The sequence below is a fragment of the Vipera ursinii genome (genome assembly GCF_947247035.1).
Source record: "Vipera ursinii genome assembly, chromosome: 12".
NCBI classification, from domain to species: domain Eukaryota; kingdom Metazoa; phylum Chordata; class Lepidosauria; order Squamata; family Viperidae; genus Vipera; species Vipera ursinii.
Genome location: NC_139525.1, coordinates 15,817,385 through 15,843,201, shown reverse-complemented (window position 1 = coordinate 15,843,201; position 25,817 = coordinate 15,817,385). Strand labels below are relative to the sequence as shown.

The following is a 25,817-nucleotide window of genomic DNA, read 5'->3' as shown; positions in this document are numbered from 1 at the left end:
AGCTCCAGACCTGAGCTGGTGAGTTGTGCTGCTTTTGTTCGGCTTCGTGTTTGTGGTGGTGCCATGTTTTTATAGTGGGTGTCAGTTTGCTTATTGTGTGGTTTGGAGGGGTTTAAAGTGGCTGATGTTGCAGCTGTAGTTAGGTTTCTGTTTTGTGGTTGTGTGTCTTTATCGTTGTGGGTTCGGATTTGCTTTTTGGATGGTTGTGTGGTGGTGATGTCATGTGATGTTATCATGAGTTTGGGTCTGGTATCATTCTTGGTGGTTGGGCTTCGTCTGTCAATCAAGGCGGGTTTCCAAATGGCTGGTAGACGAGAGGTATCATCTCGTTTATTCTACCAGCCATTTGGAAACCCGCCTTGATTGACAGACGAAGCCCAACCACCAAGAATGATACCAGACCCAAACTCATGATAACATCACATGACATCACCACCACACAACCATCCAAAAAGCAAATCCGAACCCACAACGATAAAGACACACAACCACAAAACAGAAACCTAACTACAGCTGCAACATCAGCCACTTTAAACCCCTCCAAACCACACAATAAGCAAACTGACACCCACTATAAAAACATGGCACCACCACAAACACGAAGCCGAACAAAAGCAGCACAACTCACCAGCTCAGGTCTGGAGCTGGCAGCTGAGACCAGCCCATCCACTCAGAACACACCCCCACCCAATCAGAACACCCCCACCATTCAAAACACACTCCCACCCAATCAGAACACACTTGGTCCCCTACCCAATCAGAGCACACCTCCACAGAACACACCCCCTCTGGCAGTTTAAAAAAGAGGAACAAACAGCCACATGCTTCTCCCAGAAGAAGGAAACAGAAGCCTGATGATGATGGATGGGATTCCATCGAAACGTTGCGCCTACACCTTTAATTCTACGCGGGGAAAAACCCGAAAAACCAAGGATCCACATACAGGCACCCGCGAAAACCTCAGAAAACATATATATAGTGTGTATATTCAAAAGCCTGAATTTCAAGCCCAGCTCGAGCACTAATCAGAATCAGCTGACATGAGAAATGAGCTTCTTCCTAGCATTAGCAACCCACCGAATTTCCCATAAATATCTAAGGAGGATAAAGTGCGGTCATTTTAAAGTATAATGGAAGCATCAGAAACGTAATTCAGAAAGGGGAAAGTATATTGTTTCAGGAATCGTGAAACAGAATGGTGCTGAATATTAAAACTCTGCATTTGGGGATCCCCTGATGTTCAGATTTAAAATATATATCTACAGAAATACTGCATATAGATATGATAGATATAGATTCTCTCTCTCTCTCTCTCTCTCTCTCTCTCTCTCTCTCTCTCTCTTTCTCTCTCTCTCTCTCTCTCTCTCTCTCACACACACACACACACATATTCCACATATTAAATGAAGTTGCTTGTGCAACATTCAAAAGTTGTTATGAAAGGAGAAGAGGAAACCAGAGCTGATTTTGCCCCAATCTTCAAAAGACCCCTGGTGCTATTTTTCTCCCTTGCTTTCCTGCAGTTTTATCACTGAGCAGTTATTAAATTTGGAGGAGGATGTTCTAAATTTGTCAAATTGTCAGGCTCCTTCCTTCCCTCCTCCCCCCCCTTTAGTTTCCTGTGAGTAAAGGAAGCCGCCAACCTGGCTCCACACGTAGTATTTCCAGACAAGGCCAAAATAAGAAGCCGGCTTTCCTTAAATGGGAACAGAAAGATGGGTGCCCAAGGTAAACACACCTCTACAGAAAGCCTTATCCGCTCTTCTGGAGACGTCTCTCAAGCCAAGGGAAGAGACACCTTACTTTTGGGGTCTGAATGTCAGCCTCCCCCACCCCTTATGTCTCTTTCAAAGGAGGAAGAACAAAGTCCTCGGTCCAGATGTCCCAACAGCCCAAAATGGAAACCTCTACCCATCCTTCTTAAAGTCTAGGATGACCTCCCAGTGCAAGACCAAGCGACAAACGGAAAAAAATTTGACTCAGCTCCCAGAGATGGGAAAGATCAGAAATCAGGCATCTGAACTCCTTGCCTTTTTCTCAAGGAGACATTATCTTCAGGTTTCAGAGAGGCAGCTAGGCTGGTATTAATTCTCTATATATTTCAACAAAAGTCAACAGAGATGTTAAGCCGACACTTACAGGAAGCCAAAGCTCTTGCCACACCAGCCAAGAAAGAGAGAGAAGGAAAAAAATGAGAGAGAGAGAGAGTCAAGAATGGGTTTAATTTCAATATTATGAAAATGTGTGGGCGTGTGTGTGTTTTGGATCAAGTACTTTATGGAGGAAAGTTGCTCTCTTCATTAAAAAAAAAGAGAGAGTAATGCTTCACCTCAGCATTAAAACTAAAGAAGTTTCCCATTCTTGTCAAATTTTATTATTTTGGCAGCTACTAAATGTTATGAATAAGATGCCTCCACAGTTATCCATCAAACAATACCAAATCCCACTGCCTGTTTAGTTCTACTACAGCAGTGATTACCAACCTTTTCTACACCCCACACCCTTAGAACGCTTCTGATATATTCTCGCACCCTTTGAAAAAGTTCGAAATAATGGCAACAAATTATGTATATAAATTATAATTTTGAAAACCCAAGTTTTCGCGCTCCCTGGAATATCATCTCGCACCTCCAGGGGGCTGGAGCACCTCTGGTTGGGAACCCCTGTCCTAGAGCATCAAATGCTGTCCCATAACAAGTCTAAAACCTATGGTAAATACCGACAATCAAACACTGAGACGAAATGACCATTATTAGTCTGTATTCGAGACTTTAAGACTGACTGAAGATCATTTAATATCAAGAAACAGCTACTAAGAAGCCAGGGGTGACTTCTGGGGGGAAAAAAGTCTGCCCCAGGAAAAGAGTATGAAGCAACTTAATATACATAATTATACTCTTTGATAGAGTATAGTATTCCACTTATTTGTCAGCTACTTTACTCCAGAGAAAGAGTGACCCGTGAGTTAAATCTACATGACAGAAAACTCAGGTAGGATAGGTAGGACAAATTTTATGGTGGTCTTCCTAAACCTGTTTCATTGCTGGAGGCAGAGAAAGGGCTACAGATGTACAGCAGCATTTTCTGTTATGTATATCTGCATCACTTTGAAACTTCCCAGGCTGCCCATGCATCCAGTCTGAAAAAAAAACTCGTGAGGTCTTCTGTTGAGTTTGGAAGAAAGGTGAGGGGAAGCCAGAGAAGCTGTAGGCCACTGAGAGGACAGTACAACAAAAGGCAGGACAATCACACACAACCCTTAGAATCATAGAATTATAGGACTGGAAGGAAACTTTGAGGTCTTCCAATCCATCCTCCTCCCCAAGGCAGGAGTCCATATACTATCCTGGACAAATGGTTGTCCAATCTTCTCTCAAAACCCTCCAGCGATGGAGCAGTCGCAAGGAGGCAATCTGTTCCACTGATTTAATGGTTCTCACTATCAGCAAATTCCTCCTTAGTTCTAGGTTGGATCTCCCTCTGATGAGCTTCCACTCATTGCTTCTGGTCCTGTCCTCAGATGCTTTGAAGGACAAATCAACCCCAACTTCTTTGTGATTGCCGCTCAAGTACTGGAAGGCTGCTATCATGTCACCCCTAATCTTTCCCTTCATTAGGCTAGACATACCTAGTTCTGAGGGGTCCTTGGTGCTCTCTGAGCTTGCTTGTTTTCTTGCAGACATTTCATTACGCTAACTAGGTAATATCATCAGCACTAGAAGAGACTAGGGTTTGGAATGGAGGAGGAGGAGGAGGAGGAGGAGGAGGAGGAGGAGGAGGAGGAGGAGGAGGATAGCAATTATGGGGTCCTTGATGCTCTCTGAGTTTGCTTGTTTTCTTGCAGAAGTTTCATTACCCAACTAGGTAACTTCATCAAAGCAAGCCGTGCTAGCTCAGAAAGCCCCAAGGACCCCTCATTTCAACCCTGAGCTACAAATATTCCCCTTCATTGATACCCAGTTCCCTTACCTGTTCATTGTATAAGAAAGTCTACCTTCCTCTTGTCATCTGTGTTGCTCTTCTCTGCATGCATCCTAGCATCTCAGCATCTTTTGTGTATCATGGCGATCAGAACTGGACGCAATATTCCAAGTGTGGTCTCACTAGTGCGGTATAAAGAAGTACTATCCCCTCCTGTGATCTTGATGCTATCCCTCTGTTGATACAGTCTTGGACCTCATTGGCTTTTTTGGTAGCTGCAACACCCTTATGGCTCATACTTAAGCGGTCTTCCGCCAAGACATCTAGATCAGGGATTCCCAACCCCCAATCCATGGCTGCAGCATGACAGCAACCGGTCCGCACAAACAAGCAAAGCCCCATCCATGGGACGCAGGCAGCACACAAAACCACGCACTCTCTGGTTGGTGGAAAAACCTCTCTCCACGGAACCGATCCCTGATGCCCAAAAGGTTGGGGACCTCTGATCTAGATCCATTTCACAGGCATTAGTTAGAAGCTTTATAACAAAGAACTGAAACAATATTGTTCTCCACTCTCAAGAATGTCACCCAAGTTCTATCCTCCTTTAAAAGAAAATTTGAAAGCAGGTTCAATTAAGTGAGAACCAACAGGAAAAAAAGAGGAAGATTTTTTCCACGTGGCATAAAATTAAAGCTCCCTCTTCTTAGGGGTGGTGCCCTGTATTAACTGCCATAAAACAATTCTGCTTCTCCATCTGCTTTTCAGCAAGCCCGGTTCAGGGAACAAGAGCCACATTCTACCTGCTGCTTTTCAAGAGCACCCAGAAAATTAACCGAAGCCATCTGGAAATCCTAATTTGGAGAGAATTTAGGATTTTGCTTCAACCAGGATTCTGGGTGACATGGATCCTTTCTGGAACAAATTCCAGCAAATGTTCTTTCAGGGGAAAAAAAGCCCAGAATAAAAAAACAAAAACAAATAAGAATTGTACTTATCTAAGAAATTCTTTAAGAGATGTCCAAAATATATAATCTTCCTTTTGCTAGCATGTTTAAAATGCCTGATTCTCGTATAGAAGACATGGACACTTTAAAGAGTATAGGTTTCTTTTCCAAAATTGTCTGAACCAGAGTTGAAATTTGCTAGTTTTAAAATCTATGGCTAAAAGTGGCCCATTACTGAGCAAATTCATCCTCTTTTGATGATTCATCAATAGTTACCCTTGAAAGTCAGGGTTGATCTCCTCTAGGACTGACCGGTTTGATTGCCTTGCAGTCCAAGGGACTCACAGGAGTCTTCTCCAGCACCATAGTTCAAAGGCCTCAATTCAAGGCCGAGCGCCAAAGAATTGAGGCCTTTGAACTATGGTGCTGGAGAAGACTCCTGCGAGTCCCTTGGACTGCAAGGTGTTCAAACCGGTCAGTCCTAGAGGAGATCAACCCTGACTGCTCTTTAGAAGGCCAGATCCTGAAGCTAAAACTCAAATACTTTGGCCACCTCATGAGAAGGAAGGACTCACTGGAGAAGAGCCTAATGCTGGGAAAGATCGAGGGCAGGAGAAGAAGGGGACGACAGAGAATGAGGTGGCTGGATGGAGTCACTGAAGCAGTAGGAGTGAGCTTTAATGGACTCCAGAAGATGGTAGAGGACAGGAAGGCCTGGAGGAACGTTGTCCATAGGGTCGTGGTGGGTCGGACATGACTTCGCAACTAACAACAACAACCCTTGAAAGCTAACCTATTTGATGAATGTTGGAGAAGATTCAGAAATAGAATAGAATAGAATTAGAACAGAATAACAGAGTGGGAAGGGAGCTTGCAGGTCATCTAGTCCAACCCCTCGCCCAAGCAGGAGACCCTACACCATTTCTGACAGATGGCAGTCTAGTCTCTTCTTGAAAGCTTCCATACAAATAAACTAAGACAATGTAATGCTCACCACCAGCAGCTCCGGTTTGATCTCTGGTGAGGTGACGCGACATGGCACATTGATCACATCTGTATAGTTGTACACCTTGATGAGGTCTGCATATTTTGGGTGGGGTTGCACAAAAGGCTGTGACTGATCTGCAGGACACAAAAATGGAACATCACAAGCGTGCCAAGAAGCAACAGGGTTGGGTTTCTTGATAGAAATGACCTGCTATTCATCCTTAATTTTTATACCAAAAGCAGAGTAGATTAACAGATTCTGATTCTAACTTAGACCAGCTGTTGAAGCTGAGTCAGTCCTTTTGGGAAGAAAACTTTGGAAAAGTCAGATTCACCCTTTCTCAACCCAAATATGACACTGTACTTAACTTTTCTCAGCTGAAAATAGCATCTGAAACCGTGGAGATATTTTATGCTAGGAAATTGATAAATGCAACTCAGGTCCCCAAGGAATGTTACTTTCCTTGCTTGCTTCCAGTTATGCTTGGAGAAGAGAAGGACACAATGACCCTTTTTTTGCAGGCATCTGGAACCTTTTTCCATTGTCCAAGAAAAAAAAATAGCAGTCATGGTACCAGCAAATCAGCACAACAGGAAGACTTGTTTTTCACATAGGTGTTGTTATTGCAAAAAGACAATCATGTTTTCAGCATCCACATTGCTGGACAGTTCCCTGATGCAACTTTACAGAGAAGCTTTGTCTGTTAGGGCAAGAAACTACATTGAGGGAGTCTTGGTGCTCTTGAGCTTTAGGGTTTTTTTTCTTTTTCTTGCAGATATTTCATTACCCAAACTAGGTAATATCATCAGACGATATTCCCTAATTTGGCAATGAAACATCTGCAAGAAAACAACCAAGGTCAGAGAGCACCGAGGACTCCTCATTTCCACCCTGAGCTACAAATAAAATAGAATGCTTTATTTGGCCAAGTGTGATTAGATACACAAGGAATTTGTCTCCGATGCAGAAGCCCTTAATGTACATGCAAAACAACAGAGTATAATAATCATAGTAATGATACCAATAACAAGGGGTAGTAGACAAGAATTGAATTGAATAAAATAGAATAGTCAGACTGTAGAATAGAATAGAATAGAATAGAATAGAATAGAATAGAATAGAATAGAATAGAATAGAATAGAATAGAATAGAACAGAGCAGAACAGACAGATTGTAGAACAGAATAGAATAGACATAGACATAGATGTAGACATAGTCATAGAATATAGAATGGAACAGAACAGAACAGAACAGAACAGAACAGAATAGACAGATATAGAATAGAATAGAATAGAATAGAATAGAATAGAATAGAATAGAATAGAACAGAACAGAACAGAACAGACAGATTGTAGAATAGAATAGACATAGAAGAGAAGAGAAGAGAACAGAACAGAACAGATTGTAGAATAGAATAGAATACACATAGACATAGTCATAGTCATAGAATAGAACAGAACAGAACAGAACAAAATAGAACATAATAGACAGATTGTAGAATAGAATAGAATAGAATAGAATAGAATAGAATAGAATAGAATAGAATAGAATAGAATAGAATAGAATAGAATAGAATAGAACAGAGCAGAACAGACAGATTGTAGAACAGAATAGAATAGACATAGACATAGACGTAGACATAGTCATAGAATATAGAATGGAACAGAACAGAACAGAACAGAACAGAATAGACAGATGTAGAATAGAATAGAATAGAATAGAATAGAATAGAATAGAATAGAATAGAATAGAATAGAACAGAACAGAACAGAACAGACAGATTGTAGAATAGAATAGACATAGAAGAGAAGAGAACAGAACAGAACAGATTGTAGAATAGAATAGAATAGACATAGACATAGACATAGTCATAGTCATAGAATAGAACAGAACAGAACAAAACAGAACATAATAGACAGATTGTAGAATAGAATAGAATAGAATAGAATAGAATAGAATAGAATAGAATAGAATAGAATAGAATAGAATAGAATAGAATAGAATAGAATAGAAGAACGGATGAGAATAGAATAGAATAGAATAGAATAGAATAGAATAGAATAGAATAGAATAGAATAGAATAGAATAGAATAGCAGAGTTGGAAGGGACCTTGCAGGTCATTTAGTCTAACCCTCAGCCCAAACAGGAGACCCCACACCATTTCTGATAGATGGCAGTCCAGTCTCTTCTTGAAAGCCTTCAGTGATGAAGCTCCCACAACTTCTGAAGGCATAATAGCAATACAGTCCTACTACCTGGGTAAATCTCCTTAAGCCCAAGACAGTTCTGTGGGAATTAGGTGTTTAGCAGAGTGATGGCATGAGTGAAGAAAAAATACACCTGGCCCTGTGTCTAGTTGTTTTGGCATCCAATGCCCTAGAGCAACGTCCCAAGGGGATGAGTCGAAACAGTTTATGTCCGGAATGTGAGGGATCTGTAGATATTTTGTCAGCCCTCTTTCTGACCTTTGCAGCCTACAAGCCCTCGATGGAAGGCAGGCTGCTTGCAATGGTTTTTCCTGCAGGCCTAACTACCTGGACCTGTCTGTGCCAGTCCAATTTGGTTGCTGTACCAAACCAGACAGTTATAGAAGTACAAATAGCAGGCTCAGCAATTCCTATTTGAACTCTATCAGCAGCTCCTTGGCCAATCTGAGCATCCTGAGTTGATACAAGAAGAACACTTTTGTTGTGCCTTTTTAGTGATGATTCTAACGTTAAGCACCCATTTCAAGTCCCGGGAGATTACAGAACCCCAAAACTTGAAAGTTTCTACTGCTGTTACTGTGCTATAGATAGTATAACACAGTAAGAGGTGGTAGAAAAGGAGGGCTCTTCTTAAGTATTCTCCTTAATTAGAAACTACATTCTACCCCAGCTTTCCTCAACTTGGTGCCTTCCAGATATGTGGACAACAACTCTCATCAGCCACAGCCAGTGCACCCAAGCTGAGAAATATATGTTGTCGTCATTGTTTTGGACCCCAGGAATCCCATTTCTCATGGGTGAGGAGTGAGAATTGCAGTGGGTGGGACTGACAAGGAGACCCCATTATCTTTCTACCCCTTTGCTCTTAAAACCAGGTTAGCCTATGTAATGGCTTACACTCTGTCTTAGGGTCTCCCTCCTTAAAATGGAGAACGCTAGCAATTTTGGGCAATTGCACTAATTAAATTCATGATGCTGTCAAAAGGGTTTGCAGAGCTAAAAAATAAATAAAAGGGAATTCATGCCTGGGTTGTACTATTCTTCAGTCTGGCTTTCTGCCTAGTAAGATAATATATAATTATGAGTTGGTAAAGACTCAAATACTTTGGCCACCTAGTGAGAAGGAAGGACTCGCCGGAGAAGAGCCTAATGGTGGGAAAGATGGAGTGCAAGAGAAGAAAGGGATGACAGAGAACGAGGTGGCTGGATGGAGTCACTGAAGCAGTAGGCGTGAGCTTAAAAGGACTCCAGAAGATGGTAGAGGACAGGAAGGCCTGGAGGAACGTGGTCCATGGATTCGCGATGGGTCGGTCACGACTTCGCAACTAACAACAACAGGAACATTTTTGGTGAATGGCAATTATTCAAGGCTAGTGTTTCTCAGTTTTAGCTATACTGGCAAGGGGATTTCAGGAGGTGAGCCCACTCCATACTAGATGGGGAATTCTGGGAGTTGAAGTCCACCCCATGCTGGTGGGGGAATTCTGGGTGTTGACATCCACTCATGCTGGACGGGGGATTCTGGGAGTGCCTAAGGTTGAGAAACACTGGCCTAGGCATTTGGTCTGGCATTCCCATATGAGACTCTTATAAGCAGCATGTAGTGATTGTGGTTTTGCTGTAGTTCGTATTTTTAAAGTTAGTCCTTGATGATGGAAGAGAGAGAGAGAGAGAGAGCAAAATGAGGACCCAGATTGTTGGGGGCAATTAAACTGACTTTGTAATAATGCCGCTTGGGGTGTGTGTGAAAGCCTTAATAAGCAGGCATATACATAGAATGAAGGCTACTGCTAAGCTTGTAAGCCGCCCTGAGTCTTCGGAGAAGGGCGGGATATAAATGGAATTAAAATAAAAAATAAAATAATAAATAAACTGGGGCGAATCATTGAGGCTGGTCCACAATCACAAAAAAATCTCCTTCTCACCACTTGAGGGCGCACTTAAGGTGACTTTACACAGCAATCCAAGTACTTCGCTTGCTAATGGTCAGTTCACTTTTACATTCAGGCCCCGGGGAAATGTGGGGTGGGGGCAGTGGTGGGATTCAGCCAGTTTGCACCACTTTGGTAGAACCGGTAGCTAATTTTTTATTGCCCAGGCCCAGAATGGACCCAGAATGAAGTGGCATCCACACCGTAAACTGGTGGTTCACATATTTGAACCCCACCACCGGGTGGGGGTGGGAGGGAAACAGGAGATCAAAAGGCAGCCGTTATGGAAAAAGGTGAAGCCATCAACCCCACCTACTCCTTTTCATTTAATTCGTGGGTGTATATAATGTGCAGGGAAGGGAAGGGAAGGGAAGGGAAGGAAAGGAAAGGAAAGGAAAGGAAAGGAAAGGAAAGGAAAGGAAAGGATGGGAAAGGAAGGGAAAGGAAAGGAAAGGAAAGGAAAGGAAAGGAAAGGAAAGGAAAGGAAAGGAAAGGATGGGAAAGGAAGGGAAAGGAAAGGAAAGGAAAGGAAAGGAAAGGAAAGGAAAGGAAGGGAAAGGAAAGGAAAGGAAAGGAAAGGATGGGAAAGGAAGGGAAAGGAAAGGAAAGGAAAGGAAAGGAAAGGAAAGGAAAGGATGGGAAAGGAAGGGAAAGGAAAGGAAAGGAAAGGAAAGGATAGGATAGGAAAGGAAAGGATAGGAAAGGAAGGGAAAGGAAAGGAAAGGATAGGAAAGGAAAGGAAAGGAAAGGAAAGGAAAGGAAAGGATAGGAAAGGAAGGGAAAGGAAAGGATAGGATAGGAAAGGAAAGGAAAGGAAAGGAAAGGAAAGGAAAGGAAAGGATGGGAAAGGAAGGGAAAGGAAAGGAAAGGAAAGGAAAGGATAGGAAAGGAAAGGAAAGGATAGAAAGGAAAGGATAGGAAAGGAAGGGAAAGGAAAGGAAAGGATAGGAAAGGAAAGGAAAGGAAAGGAAAGGAAAGGAAAGGAAAGGAAAGGATAGGAAAGGAAGGGAAAGGAAAGGATAGGATAGGAAAGGAAAGGAAAGGAAAGGAAAGGAAAGGATAGGAAAAGAAGGGAAAGGAAAGGAAAGGATAGGAAAGGAAAGGAAAGGAAAGGGAAGGAAGGGAAAGGAAAGGATAGGATAGGAAAGGAAAGGAAAGGAAAGGAAAGGAAGGGAAAGGAAAGGAAAGGAAAGGAAAGGATAGGAAAGGAAGGAAAGAAAGGAAAGGATAGGAAAGGAAAGGAAGGGAAAGGAAAGGATAGGAAAGGAAAGGAAAGGAAAGGAAAGGATAGGATAGGAAAGGAAAGGAAAGGAAAGGATGGAAAGGAAGGGAAAGGAAGGGAAGGGAAAGGAAAGGAAAGGAAAGGATAGGATAGGATAGGAAAGGAAAGGAAAGGAAGGGAAGGGAAAGGAAGGGAAAGGAAAGGAAAGGAAAGGAAAGGAAAGGAAAGGAAAGGAAAGGATAGGAAAGGATAGGATAGGAAAGGAAAGGAAAGGATAGGAAAGGAAAGGAAAGGAAAGGAAAGGAAAGGAAAGGAAAGGAAAGGAAAGGAAAGGAAAGGAAAGGAAAGGAAGGAAAGGAAAGGTGGTGATGGAGGAGGAGGAGGAGGAGAAACAGCATGGAGAGCTACATGAAAGAAAGCCGAATTTTGAAAGTTGAATAAACAATGCAGTTTTCACAATGCCTTCCTTCCTGATGTTGTGATGCACGTGAAATAATTTGCTTTCCTTTGTGGGCACTCGGGAGATTTTTCAGAGAAATAAGGTCTAACATTGTTTTTGTGCCTTCAACCTTTAGAGACATTAACAGGAAAGGGTCCACATTGTTGCGAGGTTGAAGGCCCAGGCTGATTTTTACAGATGTAGCCAGTTCTTTAAATTAACCAAGTCTTAAGTCATTGTTTTTAGCTGGAGGTAGAACAGGGCAGGATATCTGAGTGGAAGAAGAAGGAGAGATAAGGAGAGGCTGCTTAATGGTTTCCTGACATTTTCAGCTCAGAATTACCCGCTTGGTGCTGATTTCTCACAGCAACGGAGATGGGTGATGAATGGCCTAGGTTTATCAGGACCCTACATAAACCAAGACATAGAAAAGCAAATAATCTGGTTTATTGTCTTTTTTCAGAATAACTCTCTCATACCCCGTTTTTTCCCTATGGGACGTTTATCAGCTCCTGCATTTGAAAAGATTGTGATGGTTTCCAAACAGAATAGAATTCAGAATAACAGAGTTGGAAGGGACCTTGGAGGTCTTCTAGTCCAACCCCCTGCTCCAGAAGGAGACCCTATACAATTCCAGACAGGTGCCTGTCCAGTCTCTTCTTGAAAACTTCCAGTGATGACGCCCCTACAACTTCGGAAGGCAAGCTGTTCCACTGGTTAATTGTCCTCACTGTTAGGAAGTTTGTCCTTAATTCCAGGTTGCTTCTCTCTTTGATTATTTTCCACCTGTTGTTTCTTGGCTTGGCTTCTGGTGCTTTGGAAAATAGGTTGATTCCCTCTTCTTTGTGGCATCCCCTCAAATATTGGAACACTGCTATCATGTTGCCCCTAGTCCTTCTTTTCATTAAATTAGACATGCCCAATTCTTGTAACCATTCTTTGTATGTTTTAGCCTCCAGCCTCCTAATCCTCTTTGTCTCTCTTCTCTGCACTCTTTCCAGAGTCTCAACATCTTTTTCTATTGTGGTGACCAAAATTAGATGCAGTATTCCAAGTGTGGTCTTACCAAGGCATTATAAAGCAGTAGTATCACTTCTCGTGATCTTGATTCTATCCCTCTGTTTATGCAACCAAGGATTTCATTGGCTTTTTTTGCCTGTTTGCAGCACACTCCTGCCCCCAAACATTGGCTCATGTTTAAGTATAAACACTTTCTAACCTTCGAGCTTGGTGTTTATGACATGCTACCTTAAAAAGCATTCTTGAAGATCATGTAAGCCTTTATCTATGCCACAACTGGCAGGTTGTTTTAGCCAGGCTTGTCATTGGTCATATAATCCAAGCCACCAAGAAGTCCCAAGCATTTGGACTGCAAAACTCCAGATGACTGCCAGATGGCAGCCAATCAAGTTTCTTGTATCTCTTTACTGCCATTGTGATATTTTTTGTAATTCAGACAACACAGTTCTCACTTTGGAACTGTTGTAGCCTATATAATTATAGCAACTGGGCTCTGCCATCTTGGCAAAAGTCTGGAACTAAATCATGCTTTTTGGAAAATCCCCAGGGTGGTGCGGGGGAGAAGGCATTTCAGATTTGGTGGGATACAAGTCACACCACTCCCAGTAGGTCAAATGGTGGCTGCAGTAGTGATGGAGTCCATGGCACCTAGCAGTTTCATCCGGACGAAGAAATGAGCATTGCTCCACCCATTAGTTGATGCGAGCAACATTAAGATTCAGATACAAAAGGGGTGGGCTTTGCCTGATGACATCACAATGCTTGTCACATTATTTGCCCTCCCCTATTGCCCTATTCCCCTCCTCCCCTTTCTTTCATCTGCCAAGTTTAATTGAAGGTGTCATGCAGGGTGGGGGTGGGGCTTTAGGGAATAGTCAAAAAGTCAAGACACCCGGTGCATAAAACAGGCAGGCATTCAATCCTACCATTGTGGCCATCATCTTCTCTTAGAATAATAGGGCTGGAAGGGACTAGAGATCTTCTAGTCCAACCCCTTCACCAAGGCAGGAGATCTTAGACCATTTTGGAATATCTTCGTTGACAATATACTCTGTGGCAGGGATGGACAACGATAGCCCTTTTATGACCTGCGGACTTCAACTCCCAGAATTCCTGAGCCAGCCATAGTGGTTCAGAAATTCTGGGAGTTGAAGTCCGCAAGTCATAAAGGGGCCACTGTTCCCCACATTTTCTCTGTGGACACCCCATATGACACGCAAATGCATCCTAAGGAATGCAAAACACAGTAAAGCTTCTGGTGGAGGCAAATGGAGAAAAACAAAATTTGCTTCTGGTCTGTTTCTTTGCCCTGAAGCTGAAGAAGTAACTTAAGTGCTTCCCAATCTTTGATGAGTCATAAGTGCTATATTGTCCAGCTGCCACTTGCACTGAAGCAGAAGGCCAGGCTGATTCATGCTCACTTCCTACCCATTAGCTTGTGATTCATTGGCCCTTTTGCTTCTGTCCCTTTCCTCTGAAAGAGCCAAGGGTGCTCCTTCTTGTAAGGGTCCCTTTCCTGGGATGCCTTTCAAAATTTCCCGCCCGAGATGAAACGGCAACTCGGGGAGAATAACTGATGAATGAGATTTGCAGGATCTGAAGAAATAAGGGAAAGGATACCGACATCCTGCTTCGTGTGCCATTGAATCACGAGACTCAGTTAATGCATCATGTTTAGCTGTGATGCATGTATGGAGCCACAAGGGATGGGCTGCAAATTCAGCTAAAGAATCAAGCTGAGATGCTAGGATGAAAGATGGGGATGGCGAGTTGGCTTTCTTAAGGCTGTCAAACACTCCAAAGACTCTCGGCAGCTTACAATGTGTGCAACAACAACAACAACAACTCAAAACCACAGAACAGCCTGGACTAAAACAACTCTCCCCAACATGCTAGAAGGGAAGATTTATATGATCTGCTCAGCTACAACCAAATAAATCCCATTGTGGTTTAATGGGACATGCACATACAGCCTATGGGGACTTACATACTGTATGTCAATTCAATTTAGAATAGAGCTGAAAGGGACCTTGGAGGTCTTCCAGTCCAGCCCCCTGCTCAAGCAGGAGCCCCTATACCATTTCAGACAATTGGCTGTCCTGTCTCTTCTTAAAAACCTCCAGTGATGAAGCACCCACAACTTCTGGTGGCATGCTGTTCCATTGGTTAATTGTTCTCACTATTAGGAAGTTGCTCCTTAATTCCAGGTTGCTTCTCTCCTTGATTAGTTTCATCCGTTGCTTCTTGTCCTGCCTTCTGGTGCTTTGGAAAATAAGTTGACTCCCCCCCCTCTTCTTTGTGGCATCCCCTCAAATATTGGAAGACTGCTATCATGTCCCTCCTACTCCTTCTTTTCTCTAGACTCGCCAAACCCAAATCCTGCAATGGGTTCTTTATACGTTTTAGTCTCCAGGCATTTGATCATCTCAGTTGCTCTTCTCTGCACTTTTTTCCCCCCCAAAGTCTCAACCTCTTTTTGGTAATGTGGTGACCAAAACTGGATGTAGCATTCCAGGTGTGGCTTTACCAAACTTTTATAAAGCGGTGCTAGTATTTCAAGTGCTTTTGATTCAATTGTTTATACCAGCAACGTCCCAACAGTAAGTTTAATTATTTCATCTTTCCATCTTTGAAAGCTCTCCACGTCTAGGCGGATAGTGACGGATATCTGTCATTGAACACCGAGGTGTCCTGGATGTGTGTGTGTGTGTGTGTGTGTGTGTGTGTTGGGAGCAAAGAAGTCTGGATAGCAGCAGCCACCTCTTAACTGAAGCTCTGCCCCTTTTGCACACAGTTGTGAGACTTGCAAAAAAGGGGATGGGGCTTTGAGGATGCCCCTACGGCCATCATCTTGACTTTTTGAAATTCCTCGAGCAGTTTTGTCTTGCAGCTTTCCTGCCCTCCCCCCCTCCCCCAACGCCTTAAATCAATGGAAATTCTGCTCACTGGAATTTTATCATGTTACTGTTGCTCTCTCTCTCTTTATCAGCCCTCCTAAAGGAATTCAAGTCTATCTGGCATTCCTGTTTCAGGACTGGCTTCACTGGAGAAATCTGCTTCTTTTTGGGCCTCACACAGGTGGGGTGGGAAAAAAAATGTTTTCCCACGAGACTCCCATGCTATTCTTCCTGCCCCGGCGGCAGTGTGTGAGAACAATAACAAGCTGTATCTCATCCCCTCTTTCGTTTTTTAGCCTGATACTGAAGTCCCTAGATGGGCAGGCTTCAGAAGGAAGCTGCATTGCTCCGTTGCAATGCCCTGCACGGCTTTTGTTTCATCAGCCCCCCCCTCCCCCCTAGAGATGTTTTCTTGATTCCTCCCCCAGGGGGGAATACGGAATCGAGAATCCGCCCAGAATAGGGAATTTTATTTTCCATGTTGCAACTCCTAACATGGCAATTTTTCTTCCAAAAGCTGCATTTTTTAAAAAAAAATTATTTAAGGCATAATCGCAAGGCCTCTACATAATTAGGTTAATTTGGAATAAATTAAATCAATTTCAGGTTTTGTTGCAAGCCTGTCCACATTTTCAAGGGCGGTCACTGGAATCCTGTAAGTAAGTCATTGTTTTGATGGTTTGTTCTGAAAGCAAACTGGGACCGAAGGCATCACAGGTCACCCAGAGGAAGGACAATCTATGTGCGTGGATACACAACCAAGAGGATGGGATTCTGCATCACCTCTCGCTTTGGACTTGAGTGAACACACTTTTGCACCGTGCAGGAAAATGGAATATGTTTGCACAACACACCCCAAGCATCTGCAGGACAGCAAAGAGCAGAGTGGATCCGCACGTGGCCCTGATCCCATTGTGCAACTCACACAAATTATGTCATTTGAGCAATGACACTGTGCCCTCAGAAGTTGTGGCTGCTCCAACAATGGAGGCTTTTAAGAAGATACTGGACAACCACTTGTCCGAAATGGTCTAGGCCTTGGGTCTCCTGCTTGAGCAGGGGGCTGGACTAGAAGACCTCCAAGGTCCCTTCCAACTCTCTTTATTCTGTTGTTATCTACACAAGTTTCAACTGGGACGACACACAAACCTCCGCCGTCCTGTGCTGAATTCTTGTTTCGTTTGCCTTTGAGCTGCAGGCTGCTCTCATTTCTCCAACTTTGCCCTACCGAACGGTGGCGAGGATGGCCTTGCTTCCCTCACACACAAACACGGATCCCAATTTCTGCTCCTTCAGCACTTCCAAGTGAACTAACCTTCTTGATCCATGCTGGGTTTTCAAGTAGAGACGCTCCACCCTGCCTGCCTTCCTGGAAACTCCCCTTGACCTGCAGAGCCAGACAGTCTGTCTGCAAAGGCTACGAGAAAGAAGCCATTCTCCATCTCCTTGGACTTTCCTGACAGCTGATAAGCCACTAACATTCCACAGTGCCTGCTTGGTCCCTGCGTTGGACGTGCCGTGCGTTTTGCCGTGGCCTTCTTTCCTTGGAGGGGCTGTGGGTGGCTTGAAGGAGGCTGGAAAGGGGAGGAAGCAGCTTGCCTGCAGAGCTCCAATGTCCCACCCTGCCATGGCAATCTACCATTTTACAAGCTGAGGGTGCTGAACGGGCCTGTCTCCAGGTTGCCGTGTCTCCAGCTGACCTCTCGATCTGCCGCCGTGCGGGGTTTGATAACCGGGCAGATCATCAGGTGGAGAATATTTCAAGGAGGGAATTCATCAGGGCTTCAGATATCAAAAGCTGGCATTGACTAGCGGAACAAAATCCGCTGGGAACTCCTTTACCTTTTCAGATTCAAAGACTGGGCGGGGGGAGGAGGGGTGTCTGAAGCATTTAAAGTGGCATCTGTTTGCACCTGGGAGCGCCAGAATCAGGTTTTGGAGTGTTTGCTACTTTTCTCTTGCTGTTACGCTCACTTTGTTGTTCACTGTCACAATGGATTTGGAGCAGTCCGCAAATACTCTTGATAAAGTAAATAAATGTGAACTTCCTTCAAGCTGTCAAGCTCTTTCTTGGGTTTGCATGGCTGTCCTTTGCAGATGTTGAGTGATTCTGGGATGGGTGTGGGGGCGGGGAGACTGTACTTGGATTCAGGAACTGGGAGTTCCTTGTGTGACTCCTTGTGACCTGATGGGGTTTGAATTGGAAGTGCTCCCTCCCCAGTTAAATAGCCATGTTGATACTTTCCCTGTCTCCTGAGGACTTCAAAGACAAGGCCATGTAGTTTCCCCAAGAGATTGGCTTCTGGAATGTTTTGATATCCCAGACTAGCCTACGAGCCTGGAATTTCCTGCTGTACTGACAGGCTGTACTACAATTTCCATTATCCCTCATCAACCATCATGCCAATCGGGCAAGGCACAGTTTAACCCTTCGTTAGGGTGGCAGAACTGAAGGAAGTTGGATTTACTCGAGGCAATGTTGTCTCAAAAAAGGGACTGGCAACCCCAAGGCTTGCTTGGGTTTCTTGGTCTTTGTAGACCCCTATAAAACCCTTAGCTTTTATAAATGTGCTCCTTAAATTTATTTTAAATATACTGAACTAATAGAAAATATATTTAGTTAAGACTTTTTTAGGCTAAATGAGGAGGAGGAGGAGGAGGAGGAGGAGCCCTCCCCAAAACAGCCCTCCCAACTTTTCCAGCTTCACTCTTACTATCCCAGACCATCACCTGACAGCAATGCTTTATTTTCCTTGCAAAGAAAAATGAAAGAAAATGTCAACTCAAAAATTCAAGCCCCATTTTTTAAAAAAAAGTATACTGGCTGTTGAAATGTTGAAATTCAGGCAGAAAAGCTAAGAGAGACGGGCAAACAGAAAAGCCAAATTCCTGATTCTCAAACCAAGGAGAAGAAAACCTATTAGAGAATTGATCTATTGACCAATCCATTAAATGCTGCTAAATTCTGTTAAAAATGTGGTTGCCACTAGGAAGCACTGGATGTGAATTTCTTCTCCTTCTCCTTCTCCTCTGTTGTTTGATTTCTGGTCTTCACTTGGTTTCTTTGTTCTTTGACTATAAATAAGGACATAGCTACGACTTACCATCATTAAGCTGAGTTTGGACTATCACAGGAGTGTTCTAAACGGTTGAGTCCTTCCCACTGGATCTGCCTAGATTTTATTCCCAAACTGCTAGCACTGGCCAGCTCTGACTGCAGGAGCCAAATTACTCAAGAGTAATGGCTATTCCTGAGGACGGCGTCCTTTAATGTCACCTCTCCATGTAACTTCCTGCTTCATTGCCTCAGCGCTCTTTAGCTTTCAATCTAAGAGCATCAAAGCTCTTGTGGGCTATGCAAACACAGCTTGAGAATGAAGTTAGAATTTACAGATGGGGATTTAGGAACGTGGAGTTGTAAGCACCTCCCCCTCTGTTGAGAGAGGATTGTTCAATCTTAATGTAGATGGCCTCTTTGACCCCTCTTTCAAACCAGCCATCCTGTCTGTCCAGAATATGACAGGTTCACATGTATTCTGGATGCTGAAGTCCACAGATTTTCATGTTGCCAAGGTTGAGAAACACAGCTCCAGATGCTGGGTGTGTGGGCTGACCCCAATAAAGTTGGAAGTAAAGAGGCTGTGATAGAACAAGAATATTATCAACCCCAACTGTAGATGTTTTCAATAACCATGGCTCCTCAATGCATGTTGGTGTTCCTAAAAACCCATGGTGACGCAATGGTCAGAATACAGCCTTGCAGGCTAACTCTGCCCTCTGCAAGGAGTTCGATCCAGACCAGCTCAATGTTGATTTGGCCTTCCATCCTTCCAAGGTTGATAAAATGAGGACTGAGATTGTTGGGGGCAATATGCTGACTCTGTAAACCAGGGGTCCCCAACCCCCAGTCCGTGAACCAGTACTGGGCTGTGGCATGCCAGCAACCGGTCCACACAAACAAGCAAAGCCCCATCTGAAGGATACAGACAGCATATAAAACCAGCCCACCTCTGGTCCCTGGAAAAACCTCTCCACACGGAACCGGTCCCTGGTGCCCGAAAGGTTGGGGACCTCTGGTGTAAACCACTTAGAGAGGAGTGTAAAGCACTATGAAGCGGTATACAAGTCTAAGTGCTTTTGCTAGTGCTAGAGTGAGGTTGTTTGTTCTTTGTGGTTTGGAACTCTGATACTTCAGATTTCAACTTTCACAGTCTTTGCCATTGACCAAGGGAATGGAGGGGGGGGGACACAAGGATTCAAGTGACAATGGTCTAATTGAAGCCCTGATCTCTTCTTTACATGAGATGCATATCAAAAAGGCATGGGGCTTCTATGCAGCTGCCATATTCGTGTTTTTTTTCCCACGCAGATGTCTCTGCCCTTGACTTTGCTATTGATAGGATTGATTGGAACTGGGTATCTGCTTTGATCCTCAGTGTGGTCTCCATAGGTACCTAGTGATAATACATCACACCAAGTTCCATACCTCTTCTGATTTTTCTTTCTTTCATGGAACACAGAATAAGAGTTGGAAAGGACTTTGGAGCTTTTCTAGAGACATCTTGGCACCAATGTGTAAGTGACAGAAAATCTGGACTATGAAGCCATCAACAGGAGCCCCATGGAAATTGTTCTTGCCATGGCATTGCCACCCAAACTGAGATCTGGATTACAGAATACAGAATAACGGAGATGCAAGGGAGGTCTTGTAGTCCAACCCCCTGCTCAAGCAGGAAACCCTATACCATTCTAGATAAATGGCTCTCTAAAACCTTCAGTGATGGAGCATCCACAACTTCTGGAGGCAAGCCATTCCACTGATTAATTGTTCTCCCTGTCAGGAAATTTCTCCAAATCACCTTGGCTCCCATTCATTTTTTCCCTTTCTCCTCTGCCTCCTTCTCATCTTTCCTATAGTGCCAGAATCGATGAATTAATCAGCCTTACCTTTAACAAAGACATATATCTTGGCTTTCAGTTCCTCCGTGAAGGGGGGTTGGTCATAAAAGCAGGTGAAATAGCCGGTGTCGTTGGCTACAGCTCGGTTAACCCCAATGGTGCTGCAGGAATGCCATGGCTTGTCTGAACACCTCTGCTTGTGAACATGCCACCGCTTGCTGTGGGTGATCTGTTCATCTCCAGCTTGCCAGGTCAATCCATGCGCTGAGCCCCTGGCAAGAGAAAGTACCATTCCATCAGATTCAGGCATAATGTAAGATGCTGCCAGGCAGCTGGGCACAACCACGTCATCTGGTCAAGGACATCCTTGGCCTATATGGAAATCATTGAGTAGACTACAATCTAAGAAAATGTGACATCCCTATAGAAAATACCCTGTGAATATGGAGAAGAACAACCCATCTTACCCATGCTATGGTGCATACTATGTCCCTCAACATGCACAGAGGAAGACTTCATGCTGGGAAAGAGACTGCTGTCAACATGGCCTGATACTGGGGAGATGTCATTGAGCTTTAATCCAATTTATTCTACATACTTGTGCAAGTGCTACATTTTCTATGACTTATTTTATACCTATTTTATTTGCCCAATGTGGAATGTTATATGGCTATAATTTGTAGGTGCTTCTGACACGAATGAAGAAAGGCAGAACATGGAAGCCTAGTTTGGTGAAGACTAAGAATCAGGAAACCATAAGTTCCATACCTCCCTTACTTGCAGAAACTGGCTGGGTAACCTTGGGCCCATCCCCCGCTTCTCTCAGTCCAATCTACCTCACAGGGTTGATGTGGTGGTCAAAACAGGAATAGGTGTCATACACATAAAGTGTGCAGAAAAGAGCAACAAAGATGATTAGAGGGCTGGTGACTAAGACATATGAAGAACGGTTGCAGGAATTGGATATGTCTAGTTCAGGGAAAGAGGGACACGGTGGCTCAGTGGGTTAGGATGCTGAGCTTGTCGATCAGAAGGTTGGCAGTTTGGCGGGTCGAATCCCAAGTGCCGCGTAGCAGAGTGAGCGCCTGTTACTCGTCCCAGCTTCTGCCAACCTAGCAGTTCAAAAGCACGTAGAAATGCAAGTAGGAAAATAGGGACCACTCCGGTGGGAAGGTAACAGCGTTCCGTGCGCCTTTGGCGTCTAGTCATGCCGGCCACATGACCACGGAGACGTCCTCAGACAAGCGCCGGCTCTTCGGCTTTGAAACGGAGATGAGCACCGGCCCCTAGAGTCGGAAACGACTAGCACGCAAGTGCGGGGGAAACTTTACTTTTACTAGTTTAGTGAAAAGAAGGACTACGGGCAACATGATAGCAGTGTTCCAATATCTAAGAGGCTACCTCCAAGAAGAGGGAGGTTAACCTATTTTCCAAAGCCCCTGAAGGCAGGACAAGAAGCAAGGAATGGAAACTAATCAAGGACAGAAGCAGCCTAGAACTAAGGAGAAATTTCCTGACAGTGAGAACAATTGCCTTCAAAAGTTGTGATGGCTCAATCACTGGAGGTTTTAAGAAGAGATTGGGCAGCCACTTGTCTGATATGGTATAGGGCAGACACGTCAAACTCGTGACATCACATGACATCGCGCAACGCATCGGGACGGTTTTGCCATTGCTGGAAATGGGGTGGACGCGGCTTCCAGATGACGCATCTGGCCCGCGGGCCAGCAGTTTGACACCCCTGGTATAGGGTCTCCGGCTCTGTTATTCTATGTTCTACATGAGGGAGAATTGTGTATGCCACCTTGAATTGTACATAATAAAGCTGGGATTTGAAATCTAACAAAAATAATAAAGCAGGTGTAGTATATGTTGAAATTCCACGTCAAAGAAAATCTGATTGAGCAGTGAAGTAAAGTTTGTGAAACTTCACAGCAGGGGTCTCCAACCTTGGCAACTTTTAAGACCTGTGGACTTTAACTTCCAGAATTCCCCAGCCAGGCTGGGTGTTTCGGGGAGTTGAAGTCCACAGGCCTTAAAGTTGCCAAGTTTGGACACCCTTGCTTTACAGTAGAATGGTGTGTTTTCTATGCCCAGTGGAGGTTTATTGGGCACAATGGAGCATATGCTGCCAGAAATAAAACTGCAAGGAATTGTTTTATTATTACCGCTTCTTCTTGAAGCCCCCAGGAATCAAAGAAAAATAAGAGATTATAAGGCAAGGAGGCAGGCTATTAGGCAACCTTTTGGAAAACATTAGGAGAAAGTAATTCAGAGTATCAGTCTTGTATGTGTCTTTAAAGCATTTGCTTTGTTTTGGGCCAATATTTCAGTGCTACCCCCTCGTATGATTCTAGAATCTTTCCCCGGATCATCTTCCTGTCTTCTATTCCTGTCATTTGGTCCCTGGAAAAGACATGGTTACTTCCAGAAGTTGAGCACAAGTACCCTTATTTGCACACCTGCCTGCTTTGAAGCTCTTTGGGGAAATGAAATCTGAACATCCCTAGAGCAGGGGTCCCCAACCTTGGTGTTGTGATTCAGGGTCAGCCTGTGGGTTCAGCAGTTGGGTCAGACGACTCAGAGGAGGAGGGGGGGGGTGTTGAAGAGCTTGCTGAGGGGGTTGAAGATCTTGCTGATGAGAGCCCTCAGCCAGGCCCCTCCCACCTGGTCACGACAGAGACCCATATGTGTGAGCCTGACAGCATGGATGAAGATGACCCACAGCTGGCCCTGTTCAAGGACGCCCGACGCAGGAGGCAGTCAATCAGGAGTAAACAGAGGAAGGCAATGGGGCACCTCGGAAGGAGGCAGAGAGAAGCCACGCCCTGAACTGTATAAAAGGGGAATGCGTGGGAGGGCTGATTTGCTGAAGGCAACCGCTTGATTAGTTCCTGTTTCATAGCTCCTGTTTCATGGTTGGTGTCTTGTTTTGCTCTGTTTTATGTTAATAAATTTGGCAGGCTTAATTCCAGCCTCTTGCCTTTTGTAAAGGGGTTGTCCCTGACTTTTCTGCAGGGCCGGTAGCAGGCTGGTACAGAACACTTGGCAACTTTAAGACTTGTGAACTTCAACTCCCAGAATTCCCCAGCCAGCATGGTTGGGGAACCCTGCCCTAGAGAATACTTTAGTTCTCCCCTTCCTCCTATCCCTCTTCTGTGGTCCGTCAAGTAATATTGGAACTAGGAGTTCTTCTGCTAGGAACCATTTTTAGTCTCCCCTGGCTATCCTCCTCTGACTTTGTAATTCTAATCACTAAGTTATCCAATCGTGTTAGTTCTGACCATACAAGTGCAAAAGTTCAATTCATTCCATACTTTGAATTTAAGAGGAGTTATTGTCCTTGAGAGCATGTCTTTTTCTATCTTTCTTCTTCTTCTTCTTCTTCTTCTTCTTCTTCTTCTTCTTCTTCTTCTTCTTCTTCTTCTTCTTCTTCTTCTTCTTCTTCTTCTTCTTCTTCTTCTTCTTTTTCTTCTTCTTCTTCTTTTTCTTCTTCTTCTTCTTCTTTTTCTTCTTCTTCTTCTTCTTCTTCTTCTTCTTCTTCTTCTTCTTCTTCTTCTTCTTCTTCTTCTTCTTCTTCTTCTTCTTCTTCTTCTTCTTCTTCTTCTTCTTCTTCTTCTTCTTCCTTTTTCCCTCCTCCCTCTTCCCTCCAACAACAACAACAATTGGCCAAGATTGGGCTGGATACTACCTGCTGATGCTCTTTCACTGAATTTTCAACATAAAGAGTTCACAAAACACGTGTGACTCACACTGATTGCAACATTGATTTATCTGGCATTCAGTTGCATAACTGTAAGTAAGTTCTTCCATGTTGAAGAATATCCTGTAAACCAACTCTTTTGCTGCCACTAAATCCTACAATCTTGTCTTCTTTCAGCAAGGCTGTCACAGGTCAGCAACTTCTGAAGCTGCTTTGGGAGATAAATTAACTTGTTCAAAGGTGCTGGGAGATTAAAGTGGGCAAGTGCTGTATTTCTTTTCTGAAATGCAACTGGCTGTTGGGAAAGATAACCACAGTAATAACAATGCACTTGTATGGTGTTGGGGTATGTGTGTCTCTCTGTGTGTCATAAAAGCCAGGATGGTGGCTATCACCATGCAGAACAGAATGGGACAATTTGCCACGGCCATTTTGCCATAGTCAATTTGCTGCAGGACAACTCGCCACAGCCGACTTGCCGTGGGAGAATTCGTCACAGGACAATTCAACAATTTATTTCAAATAATTAAAACATTATTTCAGTTTTCTCATTCCCATTTCATGTTCTTCCTCCTTTGGCATCCTTTCTTTAATGATTGTATCCTACTGTTTCTTCAAAATTAGTGTAACTCTTGTCCCGCAGCGAGTTAGAATAGAATACAGCTGGAAGGGACCTTGGAGGTCTTCTAGTCCAGCCCCCCGCTCAAGCAGGAGAACTTATGCCATCTCAGACAAGTGACTGTCCAGTCTCTTCTTAAAAATCTCCAGTGATGGAGTGCCCACGAGTTCTGGAGGCAAGCTGTACCACTGGTTAATCGTCCTCACTGTTAGGAAGTTTCTCCTTAATTCCAGGTTGCTTCTCTCTTTGGTCAGTTTCCAACCATTGTTTCTTGTCTTGCCTTTTGGTGCTTTGGAGAATAGTTTGACCCCCCTCTTCTTTGTGGCAGCCCCTCAAGTACTGGAAGACTGCTATCATGTCTCCCCTATTTCTTCTTTTTTTTAGACTACTAGCCAAACCCAAGTCCCATAGCCGTTCTTCATATGTTTTAATCTCCAGGCTTTGGATCATCTGAGTTGCTCTTCTCTGAATTTTTTTCCTAAACTCTCATCATCTTTTTTGTGATATCATGACCAAAATTGTCCATGGCAAGTTGTCCTAGACCCCTTGCAAAGCCATGTCCAGTTTCTACATGCATCGCAAGGCTTGAATTGTAGGAGCCTGCCATCCTGACCTTTTTTTTTACTGTCCCTACCTTGGACACCCCTCTACACTGTTAACTCTAGAGAGAAATTATTATTACTTTCCATTGTATTGCAACAAGTTGGCTTGTTTGACGTTGCCAGCAATGTTGCTATACAATACTGGATGACACTACAGGAAAAGAAATACAGGTAGTTCTGGACTTAGGACAGGGGTCTGCAACCTTGACAACTTTAAGACTTGTGGACCTCAGCTCCCAAAATTCCACAAGTCTTAAAGTTGTCAAGGTTGCAGATCCCTGACTTGGGACAACAAGTGGGACTAGAATTTCTATGGTTAAGCAAGGAAGTTGTTAGTGAATCACATCTGATTTTACAACCTCTTCTCTCCAGAGTGGTTAAGTGTATCACTGCAACTGTTCAATGAATTATGCAGTTGTTA

The 25,817-nt window shown here is 43.8% G+C and overlaps 1 protein-coding gene across 1 annotated transcript in view; it reads right to left on the bottom strand.

The window, feature by feature from the left end:
• Positions 1–25,817, bottom strand: part of LOC310646116 (vascular endothelial growth factor receptor kdr-like) — a 201,589-nt gene that overhangs the window by 112,789 nt on the left and 62,983 nt on the right. The window contains exons 3-4 of the mRNA XM_083372361.1: positions 20,521–20,744; positions 5,863–5,990 (exon numbers count right to left, since the gene is read on the bottom strand). Coding sequence (XP_083228487.1) covers positions 5,863–5,990; positions 20,521–20,744 — 352 coding nt within the window. The remainder of the gene's footprint in view (positions 1–5,862; positions 5,991–20,520; positions 20,745–25,817) is intronic.